The sequence below is a fragment of the Gadus chalcogrammus genome, chromosome 5 (genome assembly GCF_026213295.1).
Source record: "Gadus chalcogrammus isolate NIFS_2021 chromosome 5, NIFS_Gcha_1.0, whole genome shotgun sequence".
NCBI classification, from domain to species: Eukaryota; Metazoa; Chordata; class Actinopteri; order Gadiformes; family Gadidae; genus Gadus; species Gadus chalcogrammus.
In genome coordinates, this window is record NC_079416.1 from 14,347,520 (window position 1) to 14,367,519 (window position 20,000).

General features: G+C 47.1%; 2 protein-coding genes across 3 annotated transcripts in view; both read right to left on the reverse strand.

Annotated features, from left to right (window-relative positions):
* LOC130382126 (kinase D-interacting substrate of 220 kDa B-like) overlaps positions 1–16,444 on the reverse strand; it is a 43,517-nt gene extending 27,073 nt beyond the window's left edge. The window contains 19 exon segments of the mRNA XM_056589737.1: positions 902–1,042; positions 1,541–1,726; positions 2,190–2,290; positions 2,632–2,783; positions 3,191–3,356; positions 3,813–3,992; positions 4,313–4,477; positions 4,818–4,995; positions 5,327–5,425; positions 5,684–5,782; positions 6,683–6,781; positions 7,023–7,220; positions 7,528–7,626; positions 7,950–8,048; positions 8,202–8,300; positions 10,519–10,617; positions 11,319–11,417; positions 12,549–12,710; positions 16,264–16,444. Of these exon segments, the coding sequence (XP_056445712.1) occupies positions 902–1,042; positions 1,541–1,726; positions 2,190–2,290; positions 2,632–2,783; positions 3,191–3,356; positions 3,813–3,992; positions 4,313–4,477; positions 4,818–4,995; positions 5,327–5,425; positions 5,684–5,782; positions 6,683–6,781; positions 7,023–7,220; positions 7,528–7,626; positions 7,950–8,048; positions 8,202–8,300; positions 10,519–10,617; positions 11,319–11,417; positions 12,549–12,680 (2,391 nt within the window). The 5' untranslated portion in view covers positions 12,681–12,710; positions 16,264–16,444.
* Positions 16,445–17,015: 571 nt separating this feature from the next.
* LOC130382581 (lysophospholipid acyltransferase 2-like) overlaps positions 17,016–20,000 on the reverse strand; it is a 35,947-nt gene continuing 32,962 nt past the window's right edge. For both annotated transcript variants that reach the window (XM_056590413.1, XM_056590414.1), the window contains one exon: positions 17,016–20,000. This exon is cut by the window's right edge and continues 145 nt beyond it. In XM_056590413.1, coding sequence (XP_056446388.1) covers positions 19,953–20,000 — 48 coding nt within the window. In that variant the 3' untranslated portion in view covers positions 17,016–19,952.

A 20,000-nucleotide genomic window follows, 5' to 3' on the forward strand; every position in this document is an offset into this window, starting at 1 on the left:
AGGAGACGCTTTCATGAGGAGAAGCGCGAGGTGCTTTCCGGGAAGAGCAGATTCGATTAGTGTGCAGGACGCTGCCCCCACCGCTGAGAATTACTCCAGCAAATAACAACATTTGCCAGAGGGAAATTCCATCCCTGCAGCTTTTAGAGGGGATCTGAACTGTTAGGGGGCCGGTTGGGCCCACTGTGAAGACACTCTGGGGAGGGGGCCCCTCTAGGAGCCTGCCTGACCTGGGGAAGGGGCCCCTGTAGGAGCCTGTCTGAGCTGGGGAAGGGGCCCCTGTAGGAGCCTGTCTGAGCTGGGGAAGGGGCCCCTGTAGGAGCCTGTCTGAGCTGGGGAAGGGGCCCCTGTAGGGGCCTTTCTGAGCTGGGGAGGGGGCCCCTGTTGGAGCCTGTCTGAGCTGGGGAGGGGGGCCCGGTAGGAGCCTGAATGAGTTCGGGAGGGGGCCCCGGTAGGAGCCTGTCTTAGGCTCCGGCTCTATTTCAGGCATTGAAATATATTATATAAAAATATTTGAGTGGAAAGCCTAATGATAATTCAAAGCAATCATAGCCAGCTATGAATTGGGGCAAGCACTGCTAAATATTGAACAACAATACAGATCTAAATGTTGGTTGCAGTTAGGACTTGGCTTGGCTTCTGACAATCCTCATTCCAGCAGACCGCAGCCTGGAGACTGGCCAATCAGGGATCAATTTATGCTTTTAAGTCCATGATTTTCTCTCGGATATTGAATAATGTCTTCATTATGTTTTAAATACCGGATTTTGATTGTGTTTTTTCAGTGTTTGGGCTCTTGGCCAGGCCCTTACTGTAAGAGAGGATATGTTCTCAATGGTCTTCTTTAAGAATCTCCTAAAAAAACACAAAAAAAAGACACAAAGACAAGATGTTCGCTGACCGTATCCAGCATCTGCAGCACGCGGTCCTGCTCGCAGGCGTCCAGCCCGTCGATGATCACCGCCATGCGCGTCTGGTTCTCCGTGAAGCCGTCGATGGTCTTGGCCATTTTGGACATCAGCTCCACCTCCTGCTTGAGAACCTAGAGGGGGAGAATTTGTTTACAGAAGCACTTGGTAGACAGCTCCTCCTCATAACCCCTCTCGGTGTGTCCCCCTCTCCCGTGTCTCCCTCTCCTGTGTCTCCCCCTCTCCTGTGTCTCCCCCTCTCCTGTGTCTCCCCCTCTCCGATGGTTCCCCCTCTCCTGTGTCTCCCCCTCTCCTGTGTCTCCCCCTCTCTAATGGTTCCCCCTATCCTGTGTTCCTCCTGTGTCTCCCCCCTCCCCTGGTTCACCCTCTCCCGTTTCTCCCCCTTTCCTGTGTCTCCCCCTCTTCCGTGTCTCCCCCTCTCCTGTCTCTCCCCCTCTCCCGTGGTTCCCCCTCTCCCGTGGTTTCCCCTCTCCCGTGTTTCCCCCTCTCCCGTGTCTCCCCCTCTCCCGTGTCTCCCCCTCTCCTGTCTCTCCCCCTCTCCCGTGGTTCCCCCTCTCCCATGGTTCCCCCTCTCCTGTGTTCCTCCTCGGGCTCCCCCTCTCCCTTGGTACCTTCATGAAGCCTTCGCTCTTGAGCGCGTTCAGGTTGTTGGCGGCGCGGTGCAGCCTCTTCCTCTGGGAGTTGAGGACCGAGTCGGCCACCTGCCACCAGGTCCTGACGTTGAGCAGCAGGGCAAGGCCCACCACGCTGGCCATGCCGATCAGCACCGCGTTCACCGTCAGGTTCAGCGGGTCCACCTGAGGGTCAGCAGCCAATCACAGCGGGTCAAGACGCAGTCGTACCGAGACGCCAGAGCTGGGACATGTTCCACTGGGAACCACAGACAGCAGTAAATCTGCTGATCATTGATCCGATAAAGGTCTCAAACTCTGATGTGAGCACATGAAGAGAATGGAGGAAAGGGATGTGTAGTATGGGGGTCTTAAGAAGTTATAATTTAATCAAATTCAACTGGATAAACCACGTCATCTCTTAGGCAATATGAGGCAAGTATTACACATGCAGCTCGAAAACAAAAACACCCCTAATAGGATTTAGGAGTGAGTGATTCAATAAGGACCTCTCATTGGGAAGGCAGCCCAACACTCTTTAAAGATGCATACTACTCTCACTGTGCCGTCTTCCCCTCGCTATAACCCGCTCCTCCTCCTCCTCCTCCACCTCCTCCTCTTCCTCCTCCTCTTCCTCAGGGGCACCTACCTTGAAGATGGCGAGCAGGGCGAGGCCGGTGAGCAGACAGCCCAGCGCCACGACAAACAGCACGAAGGACGGCACGCAGCACGTCTTCTTCCACTTCTTACCTGGGGAGGGACACGAGAGAAGAAGGTGACAGGAATACACAGAATAGGTGGCAGCGCCAGAAGCCTTTTCTTAGAGGATTAAGGGAGGCAGGGCCATTTGAGTGTGAGTTGAAGGCATTAGGATAAGCTGAGGAAGGAGCGAGAGAGGCGTGATCCAACTCAAGCACACGTCGTGTCAACATTTATGTACCAAATGTAATGCACACGTTTGGTACTTTTCTACTAAATGTTGGCGATGCAACAGCAAACAAGGCCTGTCGTAGCTAGTAACACACACACTGAGTTACACATTAAGAACATGTGGACTGTGTGTTGGGCTGGAGGGTCAGGATGAGTCTCACCTTGGATGTCATCGTTCTTGAAGACCCTGAAGAGCCTGGTGGCCATGAAGCCAAACTCCCGCTCGCAGGCGTCAGAGAGGGTGGCGACCATCTCCGCCATGGACGTCTCCCCGCCCACGCTGGACAGCCGGTTGTAGTCAGTGAAGAGGAACCTGTTGGCGTGGGACACACAGACGATGGGGTCAGAGGCCCGGGTTCAGGGATGAGAGGTGGGGGCATTATCAGGGTCTAACTCCAAGCCAATCCCCCCAGGGCTGTCGAGTCACGAGTGAACTCGTAACAAAACCTTGTTGACAAGTTCCTGTTGATACTACTCTGGATGATGTATTTAATTAATACAGATAAAGAGAGATATAGATTGGAGAGAGATGTTTAGTCTATTAATGGAATAAATAATAAAAATGTCAATCTTAAAATTGAACTTCCTTAAATCAAATCGTTGTGCTAGTGTGTTTTTGCATAGTGTGTGCATGCGTGCGTGAGTGTCAAGTGTGTGTGTGTGTGTGTGTGTGTGTGTGTGTGTGTGTGTGTGTGTACGTGTGTGTGTGAGGGTCCTCACCTGACGGGCAGGGCGCGGGTGGTCTGCTCTGGCAGCTCGGGCGGGTTGACGAACATGAGTTTGAGCAGCAGCTCCAGGTAGCCCACCTGGCGGGCCAGCCGCGTGCTGATCACCCACGCCCAGTTCCAGCTCTCGCCCTCGCGCCGGCCCCCAAAGAAGACAAGCACTGCAGGGGGCAGGGGGACGATCAGCGCAGGAGTCAGCAATCTCACCCAGTGACAGATGAGGTCATCATATTACAGATGAGGTCATCACATTACAGATGAGGTCATCATTACAGATACAACAACCAATTGGAGTGCAGTAAGTCAACTGCAGGTGAGGAGGTTGCCTGTGATTGGCCGCTGCGCTACTTGATGGTGTTCTGGTTCAGCTCTAATGGTCTCATGTTCTATTGTTGCGTTATGCTGCCCTCTAGTGGGCACAGCATGACTGACTAAAATCAAAATTGCCGTCATAGTTATTTTCCATTCCATCATTGTGAACATGCATATTTTTGTGCCCATTTTAAGATTGTATATCAACATTGTTGTACGTTTTAGTATTTTAATAAGCATTATTATAGGCATTAGGCACTATCAGACTCCCCGCCCCCCCCCGGAGCCACACCCCTCCAGCTCACCGAAGAAGATGTAGAGCAGGGCGAGGAGGCTGAGGGAGACGGCGATGGCGAGCTTGGGGTCCCCCGTGAAGCCCAGGACCAGTGCCACGGAGCCGCACAGCAGGAGGGTGAGGAAGACCACCAGCCAGGAGAACTGGAACAGGGGCTCGATCTGCTGGCCCGCAAACGTCTTCATCTCGTCTGGGGGGCCGGGGACATGGGGAGGGAAGGGGCTTTGGTGCATATGCGTTCATCTTCAAGTCATCTTACTACTACATTATATCATACAGGATCTCAGAAAAATAAATGCTTTACCAATTATTTTATATCGATACACACACACACACATACTTCTTCTTTTGCTTTTTTATCAATTATCAATTGGATGTGTTTTTATTATTGTGCGGATGCCCCTTTTCCCGGTAGTAAGGAGGAACCACGAACACGGCCCATTAAACCACCCTCTCTGGGCCAACCCTCCCATCCCTCCCTGCTGGGACCGGCCTGAGTCTCTCTCTCACCCTCCAGCTTCTTGAGCAGGAAGGACTTGCCGCTGCCCCACTGGGCGTACAGCCCCACACAGATGGGCGGCTGCATGGTGGGCTCGCTCAGAATGTCCGCCAGGGCGCTGCTGTACAGGTCGTAGCCCAGCATGTCCCCGTCCGACTCAGATGGGGAGAGGTGCTCTGGAAGGGGAGAGGGGGAGGGAGGGAGGAGGGGGAGGGATGGAGGGGGAGGGAAGGAGGGGGAAGGATGGAGGAGGTGAGGGAGAGAGGGGGAGGGAGAGGGAGGGATGGAAGAGGGATGAAGGAGGGGGAGGGAAGGAGGAGGGGGAGGGGAGGAGGAAGGAAGGAGGGGTTAAGAAAAAAGAAGTGTAGAAGATAAGAGAGGGAGAGAGAGAGCATGGTGGACAGGAGGGAATGAAGGAGGAACAGATGCACAGGGAAGATAAGGACGAGATCAGTTAAGAAACAAGCACCATAACTTCTTCTCATTCCAGATGTTTCAGAGGCCCTCTGCTCTTACTGGCTCCGAAGATCTGCGTGAGGATGCTCTTCTGGTGGGTGCAGTCGATGTTGTAGGGCGTCTCCCCGGCCTTGTTGGGCCGGTACAGCAGGCGGCCATCTTTAGGGTTCCTCAGCAGCAACTCGGCCAGCTTACGGCTCCGCCCCCGGATGGCGATGTGAAGGGGCGTGTCTCCTTTCTGTAGAACACACAGAACCAAAGGCAATAGAAGAGACGGTGAACTGATATTGAACATGCAAAGCATCCTTAGGTGTAATTAGGTGTAATTTCCATCTATTTTCACCTTTAACCTGTCACGTTTGTTATTTTTTTATATTAGAAAGCCAAGTATAAAAAGCAATTTGATACAATGATAAAACAAAATCAGAAATTTCTAGTTCATAATCGTATGTTACGTTAAAGAAAAATTGAGACCCAGATGGAGGCATGTCTTGCTATAGTCAGAACCCACCACACTCATATCTTTAATACAGTACTCATCAGAAAAGTGAGGATATTCGGAGGACTACCTTGTCCACCGCGGACACCTTGGCCCCCTTATCCAGCAGCAGCTCCACCACCTCAATGTTCCTCATCTTGGTGGCTTTGATGAGGGGAGTCTCTGCCTCCTGGGACACACACACACACACACACACACACACACACACACACACACACACACACACACACACACACACACACACACACACACACACACACACACACACACACACACACACACACACACACACACACAGTAAAACAGTGAGTGCATAGCTGGCTTTAGCTGCTTACATCCAAGTCCTTAATGTGTTTATTTTATTCTTGCCTAGAGGAGGATGAGGAGGAATGAAGAATGTTGTGTGTTGAGTTTCCCAGGGGATTACCTTGGTGCAGCTCTCCGTGTCTGGGTTACACTGCAGGATGTCTCTGACCATGGTGGCGTTGCCTTTCTCCACCGCCCAGTAGAGGGCAGTCTTTCCATCCTGGGAGGAGATGGAAGACGGTTCGACCAATGATGGCACAGTACAACAAGGGCCCATAGAAAATATCTGGCTACCAATGGGTTCATCTTGTTAGAATACATTTTAAAAAAACAAGGTACATTAAAAAGGTAGAAAAATACTGAATCATAATAATAAAAACCCTATATATAACATTGCGTTAGCCTCATAGCATAATTGCCTAAGTCATATTTTAAGGTTCATCTTTTATTTAGCGGAAAAGAAGCCTCAGTGAAATAGTTGACTTATGCAGATAGAGATTATGGAATCTAAAAAGCATTCTAATTGGCTTAGGATATAGCCAATGAGACAAAGTGAATCAGCAGCATTAGGAGAGTAGAGTTAGGTTAGATAGTTAACGATGGTTAACTATCGAACCTTTTTGCATTGTGACCCCAGCAGCGGTGCTGAGTGATAACTGAGGTGCACTATGTGACACATGGGAGGGATCAGGACGTAAAGCTGGTTGACTGGTAACCGGGAGGTTGCTAGTTTGATCCCCGGCTCCTCCTAGCGTCGAGGTGTCCCTGAGCAAGACACGGCGGTGTGTGAATGTGTATGTGTGCATGAATGGTTGTATTTGAGCCAATATTTGAAGCGCTTTGACTTTGAGTGGCCATTGTTACGAAAGGTTTATTTTGCAGGGCTGAATGCAGTGGCGCTACCAGTCCACCGGGGGCGGCACACCACTGGGGCACGCATGCATCCTTATCTTAACATTTGATTTACTTTTTAAAAAGAAGAATGTGGGAACCCAGGAGGTAAGGTCAGAGACATGGTGACATCGATACTGGGAGCAGTGCTGGTGTGCTGGTGTGCGATACAACCACCGGTCTCCATCCCAGTGGACTCAGATCTAGCAGGGCGGTAGTCAGGACTCACCTGGCCGCGGACGTCGATGTCTGCGTATTTGTTCAGCAGGGCTCGGACGATCTCGACGTGGCCTCCTCTCACAGCTCCGATCAGCATGGTCTCCCCACTCTGGAGGGAGACAGAGAGGACACGTTAGACCCCCACATCCCATTTTAAGGCGTTAAGGGGTCTGATATTAGACTGATGGGTTGTTGCTAGGGGATCTGATATTAGACTAGGTGTTGCGGTCTCACATCCCGTTTAAAGGTTAAGGTTAAGGGGTCGGATATTAGACTCAGTGTTGGGTCACCCACATCCCATTTAAAGCTTGTTAAGGGTTGAGTGTGGGGTCGTTGTGGAGGGGTCTCACCCGGTCGGTGATGTTGACGTAGGTGCCTGCGTCCAGCAGGTCTTGGACGATGCCGGTGTGGCCTTCCTTGGCTGCGATGGCGAGGGCCGTGTTGCCGTCCTTGTCCGTCATGTTGACGTTGGGGTTCCTCTTGAGCAGCTCCTTCACCACGTCCGTGAAGCCCCCCTTCACGCCCACGATCAGCGCCGTCATGGAGTTCTGAGCAGACCGCAGGGTGGTCACAGCCGGTAGTAAGCTTCACTAGAGACTATCTGTTCATAACATCTTAGCATTTAACAATGTCTCACTAGTGCAGATGTATTAGAAGTCAACAGAAAATGAGGGTGTTGCTGGACCCTCTCATAGCAAACACAAGTTCATGTGTCAATTTTTAATGCATGCCTATGGTTTTTATGGAAGGAAATGGATGCCTAACTAAACAGTAAATACCAAAAATACAGATCAGTGAGTACGCCCTGAACGAGCAGCAGAGACTGAACAGACCACATGATGGCGAACAACCTACCGCCCCCTCCTGGTCCACGTCTGCTCCGTTGGCCAGCAGGTGCATGACGCTGTCGTAGTGGCCCTTCCTGGCCGCCCAGATCAGTGGGGTGGTGCCGTACTGAGGAGAGGACCAGAGAGACTCAACCAAAGGACACACGCCTGGCTCATGGTTTCACTTTAGGAGGTCTATCCAGATCCACAATAGAACAATTTAAGATAAACCGAAAACAGGCCCTCACACTCCTCATAAAGTGGGATAGTCAGGGACCTTATGTTTCCTCATAAGGTGGGTAGTGAGGTTCCTTATGGGTCCTCATAAAAAGGAGTGTGAGGTACCTTATGGGTCCTCATAAAGGCTGAGGGTGAGGTACCTTATGGGTCCTCATAAAGGCTGAGGGTGAGGTACCTTATGGGTCCTCATAAAGGCTGAGGTTGAGGTACCTTGTCGGAGCAGTTGACCTTGGCCCCGTGCTGCAGCAGGAGATGGACGATCTCCCCGTGGCCGCGCCCGGCCGCCCAGATGATGGGGTACACGCTGTACTGTGGGACAGAAGACAGACTCACTACCTAGCGGTAACCAGGGCCTAGCTGTATACATCGTAAGTCCTGTCCCGGCTAGAGCCTTTTACCATCCAGCAAACACTTTTCCAACCGATTAATACATGTCCTAAAGGTTGGGGTAAGGTCCAGTACCTGGCCTGTGATGTTGGGGTTGGCTCCTTTGTCCAGCAGCATCTGGGCCACGGGGGTGCGGCCCTTATAGGCGGCCCACATCAGAGCGCTCCATCCCCCCTGTGAACACAAAGCAGTCTCATGACGACGATGTGGAACATTTGGTTTAGGGGTTTGTGAGAAGGTGAAATCCTCCCCCTTCTCACTGTCTCGCATTAGAGTAATTATTATTATTATTATTATTATTATTATTATTATAATAGTGTGTGTGTGTGTGTGTGTGTGTGTGTGTGTGTGTGTGTGTGTGTGTGTGTGTGTGTGTGTGTGTGTGTGTGTGTGTGTGTGTGTGTGTGTGTGTGTGTGTGTGTGTGTGTGTGTGTGTATATATATGTATTAGATTGGGCTGGTGTGAAGTTAGTCTTCCGTCCCGGTAGGGGGCAGTGTGGTAAGGTAGCTTTAGGTAAATGTTCCCCCAACTAATGGTCTGGCCCATACGGCCTTGATTGGGCCAATTGGCATTTCCCTATTTAAGGGCTGCTCATTTGGTGTTTGGGGGCTGAAGGTGGTGCTGGCTTGACATGAGGCCAGTACGAAAGACTTATGTTTTGATTAGGTTATGCTATGTTTTGTTATCTGAGTTTTTGTTTGCTGACTGATGCAGCCTTTGCTTTTGGAACATTGCTCTATTTTTTGTGAATGTTTTAATGAGAATTAAACTTCACTGTTCTTAGTCCTGAGTCCATTGCCCTCATTTTTGCCCACACTCGCAATTTCCAGTTGGCCGTATCCCAGATACGTGGGACAACCACGCCCTCACAGGGTTAAAGTACGTGCACTACAGGATCGCATTTCCTTTTCTAGGCATTTTTCCATGAACTGCGAGGTAGTTGCAACATTAATTTTAATGAATGATGTATAAATGAATGATGAAATGTGGTCTTTGAATACAAGTGCTGAATCAGTGCATAAAATCAAACAAGAGAACACTATGACCACACAGAACGGCGTTTCACACTTATCCAGGTCTCAGGCAGGTGAGTTATTAGCAAATAGGGCGGCAGGAAAAACTGTTGCTAGTGTGTATTTATGGTGGATGTGAAACCTTTTCCAGTGAGCCAGCCGCAGTTGCGGCCCACTGTGGTCGGGCTGTAATCTGTCATTACAGGGCTGCAGGCTCTGAGTCACGCCCCCTACAGCCTTACTCAGCTCCTCTAGCAGGGACTGAGCCGCTGACTCACAATCATGCGAGCTACTCACATGAAAACATGTCCTCCAATAGACAGTAGGGTCAGATATGTATGGTTTATTCTTCGCTTGAATGCCATCCGACTTCAATTTAATGGCTACTACTTGCTCTGATTAATGTGCACTTTATGGCCCCTCACGTGTGTCTCCAACTCACAACCCTCAACACATATCATACAAATATATTACATGGGTACATTTGCTCAACAACACTCATGCTACATGGATAATAGTCCTTATTGTACCAAAAGCGATATACCTTAGTTTCTCTAACTTCGGACTAATGTAAGTAGGTCGCTTTGGATAAAAGCGTCTGCTAAGTGCCCTAAATGTAAAAGTCAAATGTAACTGTAATAGTCCAGTGACTAAAGAGACGTGTACACGTATACAGGAGCTTAGTATTTGGGCTGATCAGTAGTGCTCCGTAGCTCCCTGTGATGCCGGGCCATCCGGAGTTCATTTAATGGGATTACGAGCAGAGAGAGCATCCGCAGGAAGGTAATGTCATCCTGCGGCCGTCTCTAGACTAATGGATATGGCCTCATCCCAACGAGGACAGAGACCATTACAGGCAACAGGAACTACCGTCTAGTAATAAGCCAGAAGTACTACAAGCAAGAATAAAGTAGCACAAAACATGCCCTCCTGTGCTGCTGTTTTGTGAAAATGTTAAAATATTTTTTGTAAAGCTTAACCTTTTGTAAAACGATTGCGCAAACATGCCGTGTTTCTGTGAAGTTAGCTTTTTTTAACTAAAGTTCAAATCAACTTTAAAGTGTGTTTGGTCTTTAAACCCCTCAGCGTCTCCCTAGCCTCCGGCAAGCAGCAATCCTCCTGGTACTTTCCCTAGGCTCATCGTCGCCCTAGCACCCAGGCAGCAGCAATCCTCCTGGTACTATCTGTAGCCTCATCGTCTCCCTAGCACCCAGGCAGCAGCAATCCTCCTGGTACTATCTGTAGCATCATTGTCTCCCTAGCACCCAGCCAGCAGCAGTATTCCTGGTACTCCCTGTAGCCTCATCGTCTCCCTAGCAACCAGGCAGCAGCAGTATTCCTGGTACTCCCTGGTCCAGGAGGACAGGAGGACTCTTACCATGTCTCTGTGCTCCAGGTTGGCATTGTTCTCCAGTAGCTCCTTCACCACTTCCAGGTGGCCTTCTCTGGCCGCCGAGATGAGTGCCGTCCAGCAGTCCTGCACAGAGCCAGCGGTCAGAGGCGAGTACCCCCCCCACACACACACACACACACACACACTCACACTCACTCACGCACACACACAGACACACTCACACACTCACTCACTCACTCACTCACTCACTCACTCACTCACTCACACACACACGCGGCAGGGAGGGGATTAGGGAGCAGGGTGCGGAGGTACGGAGGCGAACCGACTGCACCTACCAGCTGGTCATACCAGAGACTCATGGAGGCGAGAGCTGCTACAAGGGTCCGGGGAAAAGCAAAAGAGAGAAGGCGCTCCGGTCGTCTCTCTCTCAGGAGTCGAGCGTGTGTGCTAGTGTGCCGTGCAGCGAGGGTGAGTGTGTAATAGCAGAGGCAGGGACTGATGACTGGAAGGTGTGGGGTGTTGGCCGGTGAGTGGATGCTGTCATTTACTTGGGGAAGCAAAGGTTAGAGCGCGCAGAGGGCTGTCATTACGGCTCGTAATGGTTGTGTACCGAGCCACAGTGTTGTGAGATCAGCGGGGTGAAAGGTCAAGGCCAAAAGGTCACATGTTGTCATGTGGGGAGGGTGGGTCAAGTGAATATTAATTAATTGATTCAAGTGTGTGTGTGTGTGTGTGTGTGTGTGTGTGTGTGTGTGTGTGTGTGTGTGTGTGTGTGTGTGTGTGTGTGTGTGTGTGTGTGTGTGTGTGTGTGTGTGTGTGTTTACCACATCATCCAGGTTAACGTTGGCCCCCCTCCTTATGAGCTCCTGCACGATCTCCAGGCTCCCCTGCTCTGCTGCCACCATCAGAGGAGTCTGGCCGTTCTGGAGGGAGAGACAGAGAGAGAAAGAGAGACAGACAGAGACAGAGAGAGAGAGAGAGAGACAGAGAGAGAGAGAGACAGAGAGAGAGAGAGAGAGAGAGAGAGAGAGAGAGAGAGAGAGAGACAGAGACAGAGACAGAGAGACAGAGACAGAGACAGAGACAGAGAGAGAGAGAGAGAGAGAGACAGAGAGACAGAGAGACAGAATGAGAGAGAGACAGAATGAGAGAGAGGAGAAAAGGGGACAGAGAGGGCAATAATTAAATGTATGCAATAAATAATAATCATCATTCTTAATTATGAACTTCCATAAAATCCACTTGTCGCGATATAATAAACAATAATGATACAATCCAAATACTTTCCAAAGTATTACGAGGAATAGACCAAGCCCTTTGTAGGCATGACTCTATTTTACTTTAAATATAAAATGTATACAAAGTAAAAAAGATAAGAAAGAAATCCTAACAACCTGTAGAAAAACATCCTACAGACTATATGTTCAAATCAATAATGAATATATAGATTGATAACTACTATTACTGCATTATTTATCACTCAGTAGTACATTTACACTTTGAGGAACAATTCACTTATACAGCTCCAGCCCCCCAACGCTAGTGAGCTAGACGACCAGACACAATATGTTCAAATCAATACTGAATATATCCATTAATAACTATTGCTGCATTATTTATAATTTGCACGCCTTATTCATACTTTGAGGAACATCATGTAACTTGTTACTGACAGCTCCAGCCCCCCTCAGCAGCCCCCCCTCAGCAACCCCCCCCCCCCCCCGCGACCCTCTGCAGCCCCCCCTCTGCAGCCCCCCTCAGTGGCCCCCCTCAGCAGCCCCCCGCGACCCTCTGCAGTCCCCCCTCTGCAGCCCCCCTCCAGCAGCCCCCCGATGCGTACTGGCTTAGCCCAGGAGGTAGAGCGGCTCGACTTGTAACCGCAAGGTTGCTGGTTGGATCCCCGTGTCGAGGTGTCCCTGAGCAACACACCTCACCCTGACTGCTCCCGACGAGCTGGCCGTCCCCTTGCGTGATTGACACCGCCGTCGGTGTGTGTGTGTGTGTTAGTCGCTTTGGATAAAAGCGTCTGCTACATGTCGTCAATGTGTACTCACATCGCTGCGGCCGTCCACCTCCTTGAACTTGTCCAGGTGGGCCTTGATGGCGGCCAGGTTCTCCTCCTCCACGTGGCTGAAGAGGCTCTGGATCGCCAGCGTGGTCATCTTGATGGAGGTGGTGGTGTCCATGGCTAACCACTAACCACGGGCGTGGCACCGCTGGGAGGGGACAGAGGATGGGGACTGATAAGCATGCTCCACCCACACGTGTGTGTGTACGTGTGCGTAGGCGCGTGCCCCGTGCGTGCACACACAGTAAAGACCATGGTAGCATTTACCACACACGCAGTAGGCCATGGTAGCATGCACCACACACACACACACACACACACACACACACACACACACACACACACACACACACACACACACACACACACACACACACACACACACACACACACACACACACACACACACACACACAGTCTCTTATGACTGACTGAAGGGTAGGACGTGACGCTCTCTACCTGCCGTTGTCCTGCACAACGGCATTATGAGGATTTGGTTTTTAAACCTAATTTGACTGTGCTTAGAAAAAATGTGCTAGTCTAGTATTTCCATATACAAGTCTGTATTAATATCGTCTTCAGACTACACAAGAGCTATGACACATTTCTCCCAATTAATACAAGCAAAAATAATGTAGCTAAATACAGCACAACAAGTATGGTCTTTTTGAGGAATTTAAGTTTATCTACGGTACTTAGAAATTCTTCTTGGCTACTACTTTGTTTTCTACCTTAGCCTACTTTCAGCGGATTAATGATTGTTTAAACACCAGGAATTGAGATCCATCGCAGCAGAATAAGCCAGAGGCAGTGACACGTTTAAACCTTCAGTCTGAAGAATGTAGGCTGATCCTTAAAGCATAATGCAACTCTTCCATGTAGCCTATGATGAGCAACGAGCATCTCAGCCTTAATAGAATAAAAGGTTTGGAGCTCTCCTTCTGATGTTAACTCTGATTAGGGGCTTGTTACTGGGATGTGGTGGCCAGTAACGAGTTGCCCAGCTCTCCTAGCTTCTCCCTCTGGCTGCTCAGGCTAAAAATAAGACCTTGACTTCTCAAATGACTTCAAGAAGCGAGGGCAGTCACAATGCTTGGATTTATAAAGGTCAATAAACATCAACATATGATATATAATACGTGTGCTCAGCTGTCTATCAAGAAAAAATAACTAACTTAGTTTGTAATTTAACCTAAAACCCCACACCTACAAGTAGACTGCAAACTGGCTCTAGATTAGAAAGATCTAGATGCTGTCTTCTGAGCACTCAGCCAGAACCATATTCTGCCATCTTTGCATTCTAATCCCCTTCCAGAAACAGTTCAGATTTCACACACTGACGTTGACCGCGAGAGCCCAGGAGATAAACGTCAATCCTCTTAAGCCGAGATGCATGCCTTAATGGCTTAATGGCCCGAATTAACCGGATCGTTTAACCACGACTCCGGGAAGCCATGGGAAACAGAGAATACACAGGCCTACAGAAGTAGTAATAGGTGTGTTGCCAACAACTTGATGGTTATCACATACAGTGACAAAGGAAACTCAGCCCACACAGATGGATTGCCATGTTCTCTTGCCTGTGGTTTTCTTGAGCTTCTTAGCAGAGGTATGTTTATTGATCTGAGGAACAGAACCCGACCCTAACTTTGGAGATCAAAGATCAACCATCACATCAGTTTGTCGTTTTTGTTGGAAATGTATACTACTTGTAAGTATTTGTGCATCAATAAATGTATTGTTTCAGTTTGTAATATTTCAGCATCATTGCAGCTTGCAGTTAATTCGTTTGTGATCTTCACCAGTGTGTCCAGACTCCAGATATCAACAAATGGTCTCCAGTCTTGCCACCCATGCTTGTGGCTTATCTGTTGAGCTCGCTGACCACAGCAATTATTAGGTTTTAGTACTTAATGGAAGCAGGAACAGCAGGCCATCTGATCCTGCTTTGTCTGAGGTACAGACGATCAATAAAAAGGTCATTAATCATTCATAAAGCATGTCTTCTCCATCATGTCCTGCCTACAGCCTACTGCCCACATCCTGGATGAAAAAAACAGACATTTCATGATAGTCATCATGGCGCCATGTGATGCTAAAGCACTTAAATGTTCACCATATGAACATACAGGAGCGGTAATGCCAGGAGCCAAGTCAATACAAATTTCAAAAGAAGGTGTGGCTGAAAGGAGACAGGTCCATCAATTAATTAAAGCCGTTCAATCAACTTTAGTTCCTCTGTGGAACAGATTTAAATATTTAATCAAACATAATGTGCTTCATGTAAATACATACAGGGCTACAACCACACATTGGTTTGATGTGATTGGCAACACTGGGACACACAGAAAGAGAATCCTTTGTTTACAAAAGAGACAGGACACACCCTCCTGAACTCAGCACAGTGAATTCAAGAACCAAACACAAATTAAAACACGAATCTGGGAGAAATCAGTAATACCCCAAAATAAAATATAAATTGCTAAAGGGAGAGCAATGAGACACAAACTTGCCACTAATCCACAATATCTGAGACAAATCTATAGAAAAACTACTAAGCCAACAGGAAGCAAAGACAAAAATGCAGCGAAAAAATATAAACAGCTTACCTATATTCTAGTTCAAATTGCTTTCGCTTTTAAAAACGTTAAACGGTCTCCCCTCTGTATCCCTGCTCGGTCAGTGATGATCAGAAGCACCGGACCAACCTCAGCATCCCCCCTTTGACGAGCCTCTGAATGTTAATGAGGGGATGGGCTTCACTCTACACCCCTTCGCTCTCACACACAATAGACACGCAACACACACACAATAGACAAGCAACACACGCGAACACAGTAGCGCCTACCGCACTGACCGGGCATAGACGGAGGAAGATGAAACTGCAGATGCGATTTCTATACTTAACTTTTTAGAATCTATTTATACAGTGATTCGTTTATATCCAACCAATCAACATGTGATTCATGTGTGTATCTCCTGTCGTCAGAGAAACCACCTGGCCCCCTGGCGCTAAGAAGTCAAGATACACCCTCAAAAAGAGTGCCTTCACTAGGCAGATCTTCAGTCAACTGCATGGACCAGGAACATTGAGTTGGAAACATCAGATCAGACCAGACAACATCTGGGTGGAAACATCAGACCAGACCTCACTGAGTGTGTAACTTCAGTCCAGACCACATTGAGTGTGTAACATATCGGGTCATGTGGTTGGAAACACCTAAATGAGAACTTTGGTCACAAGATCCTACTTCTCACTAACTACAACACGAAATGATATTCTGCATGCCAGGTCTGGTGTTTCTTTACAGATGGACAGATAAAACCATCTAACTCACACACATTAAAACTGTTTAACTCGTGCGCACTGATGTTACCAACGTTACATGATGTGTGAGAAATACAACCCGCTGATAATATATTATAGTATAGTAAATATATTATAGTCTAAGGTGCGGGTATTTATGTGTGAGAGACAAGTGTGACAAGACATGGCTCAAGTTTATCTTGTGCCCACTGCCCACTGTTAATGTTTAACCAAATGTTTTAGAGAAGAACACGATCAGGCGGAGGGGTCGTGACGTCACCAGGAAGCAACAGCTTGACGCTAGCCCCGTTAGCTCCCTAGCGGAGCTATCATGCTACAGTTAGCCCGCCTGCTCTCGCTATTAAAGTTGTTGGTAATAATAAAAGTGAACTACCTTTCAGAGAAAAAACGACCTGCGCGCCAAGGTTAATCAGCTGAAGAGGATGGTCGTGTCGCTCTGTGGCGGATTAACCGGGATAAGGTGGAGATAATGGTGTCTTTTCAGCTCATATTGGAGGCTACTAGTGTGTTTACTTGAACTCTTTTTCTCGCCAGCTACTGCGGTCAACCGGTAACTCCGCCCAGCTACTACAGTGAACCGGTAACTCCGCCCAGCTACTACAGTGAACCGGTCACTGTGCCCAACTATTACAGTGAACCGGTAACTCCGCCCCCGCCCTGAGGTCTTCTTGGACTCCCCAGAAAGTCTGCTGGGGAGTCAGGGGCCAAGCTCAAATACTATTTGGCCTCCCAGATCATTTCAGAAATGTAAATTACAGTATCTATCTATCGATATATTTTAATTTTTTAAAATATGCACTAAGGAGGAAATGTAACTAAACAGTTGTTATCGTATACATAACAACATCAACTGAACTAAAAAAACAGAAAGTGTATCAGTCACGAAACGCAACCTGGTTGCCGGCTCTGTCTCTTCCTGCTGTTTCTGCATAAGTGGCTCAATTATATTAGGAACTTATGTTTTATTGCCTAAGAAATGAACCAGCCCAATATTTTAATGTTTTAATATATTTGAGGTTAATCTTATATTTACCTCAAATATATTATTATATTATATATATATATATATATATGTGTAACATATATATTATTAATATATGTGCATGCAAATATATATATATATCCTTCACAAAAGCGTGGATGAGATTATGTTTGACTACTTTGTATTCCTAACAGGTCTACCATACCTGATAACATCTGTAACGTTTGACAAGATTGCACATGAGACAGCAGGCAATATCAGTAAATAGCGGGTCTAGAAATACGAGGTTTACAGTATGAAGAGCGGTGAGGACTGTGGGAATCTTCCAGGGCAGACGCCTCCGTTGTTGATCTGAATCCGAGCCTGTGACCTTGACCTGCTTCTGACCGGAGGAAGGATGTGGGTCGGGGTCAGGTTTCCCGTTATCTACCATCTGTTCAGTGCTGAATAGGGGTTGGTCTGCAAGCCGTTGAATCCCATAATTCCACAACTAACAAGGAAAAGTCAAATGGGTATCTAACGTTGAAAAATTTATAATATGGATTTGATTTAATATTACCATTGCTTTATTTTTTATGCATTTTTTTTAATCTAATTTAGTTATTTTTTTACATTTATTTATTATTAAACTTTGGTTTCATTTTGGGGAATCATTTCAACCTGAAAATGTTTAAACTTAGCCTGTCCACATCTATAAGATCTGTGTATCTTTATAATCTGCTTACAACACATCATAACAACCGTTCACACAGGTATATACAAACCACACAAGCACTGAGCAACAACATCGCAAACAACCTGACAATTGACGCAATGTCGACCACCACTGCCTCACCCTGTCACTTCCAAATGACACCATGGAAGGCTAGTGAGAGGATGAAAGGCCAACACCACAGAGAGGAGTTAAAGTGGCAGAGATATGTGGATGAGCATCACAACAGACCCTATGAAGGCCTTAAGAACAACAGAGACAAACGCAGACAAAAGTTTTTATATTAGTGTTGAAAAATAATTTCTCTTTAGTCACATAAATTCGATTTGTTTTTATACGAGCTGCAATACAAATCTTTCCACAATCTTCTTTTGACACAAAAATACAATTGGGTTACCCAACATACGTGTACATGGAAACACAGGCACACGCCCACCCACGCAAAACACGCGCGCCACGCAGGATTTGGCACTAGAGACATATGGAACGGTGTGCAGTGATCTGCTGGTTGGTCGCCATGCAGTGCAGTACTTGCTATGTCGGAAGAAGACGTCCCTTTTCCTTTAGCTGGGTCACACATTACCTACCGAGGCTCTGGCTACAAATATAGTGTACTGTAAACCACATTAACATTTACAAATCACACAGACACACACACACGCACAAACACACTTATGGCAGGACTATGCAAGGTTATTGAGGGTGCGAGGGGATAAAGAGCCCCCCCACACCAAATCAAATGATAGCCAAGCAGTCTGTTTTTTATAGAAATTGCACACATTTAAAACACAGGGGATTTTGTGCTTGAAAACTCAACATGTGCATTAACACATTAAACATGGGAAATTAAATATTGGTAAAAGTACAGAACATAAGCACATGAATTATTTTTTAACTGATTGACTTGTTAGGAGAATATCATAAGATTAGGAACCAATGAAAAAATTGCTGAAAGAAGCCTTACTTGAACATTAAAGACACACTTGGAGACCAAAGAAGTGAACACAACTTACCAAATCATATTCTCCCAATATTGAATAATATTATCCCTGTTACATTAATCAATTCAAATTTTCTTGAAATAAACAGAGCATTAATATATATATTGGTTTTGTCGTCAATCCAATTCACTAATGACAATTATTGCTACTGGACATGTCATATTATTGTGAAGGATGCAATGGTAAATACCCAATGACCTTTGAACTCTAGACCTTTTGTTTATGATAGAGAAGACAAACCAACTTAAACCAACTATTAGACTATTATATAGTCATTTAACATAGGGAATGGTTTTGATACTGATTATCCTTTTCATTGGCAAAGATTTAACATAGCCGATAGGAATCATCAGAAGAATCATATATATATCTATATATATTTTTAAATTACAGAAAACCCTGTGTCATGAATCTATAAAACAAATACATTAACATTACATTTATGGATGATTTAATAAATATACTTTGTCCAACAAATGTGTAATTAATCAAATTATCTCTGTGTTTTCATTTAGACGGGCCAAAACTCTGGGGCGTTATTGGCCGTGTTGAAAAGGCATTTGATCCCAGAAACGTGTTTCAATCCATATCTCTAGTATAAAAAGGTTAATATACAGTGTAATGTGTGCCCACTGGACACAGAAAGACAAAACAGAAGGAAAGAAATATAAGGCCGGTAACAAATTGGCAGCTGACCATAAAATTGTATTTTTTTTTCTATTTGTTGGAGGCTTCTTGCATCAGACCAAACCCATCACACACACACACACACACACACACACACACACACACACACACACACACACACACACACACACACACACACACACACACACACACACACACCAAGGCCGCTATTCTCTAAACGCCCCCCGCATGGAGACTGCAGCTCAGTGCGTGCAGGGTGAGGTTTTCAGTATCCTACCACTTCACCAGTCAAGTTCACCGAGGGTTTAAGGCCACTTGGAAGTCAGGTCTACATTCCCTGCAACATTTCCACTAAGTGTATGCAACCATTAATTATGACTTATAATTATAAACCACTATAATCACTCACACATTGTCTCTCTCCATCCCCACGCCTTGCATACATTCTTCCACTGCCCCCAATACTCAAAATAAAAAAAATACAACTAAATATTCCAGTCATTCTTTGCTACGTTGGGAACCTAACGAGGCTGTCCGTCTGTTCTGTTCCAAGAGTCTGAAGTCTGTTCACTTGTATTTGGTTCTTTGTCCCTGGTGTTGGGACTGGGCCACTCTGCCAGTGAGCTCACTGATCCTTCCTTAAGTCCAGCTCCGCTCTCCTTCTGGCTCTGCAGGAGGAGGGCCGGGGCGGTCGGCCCTCCAGCGCCCCCCTGTGGAGCTCATGTGTCCTTCTTGTTGCAGTTGTTGTCCGTGGCGGCGTGGGGGTT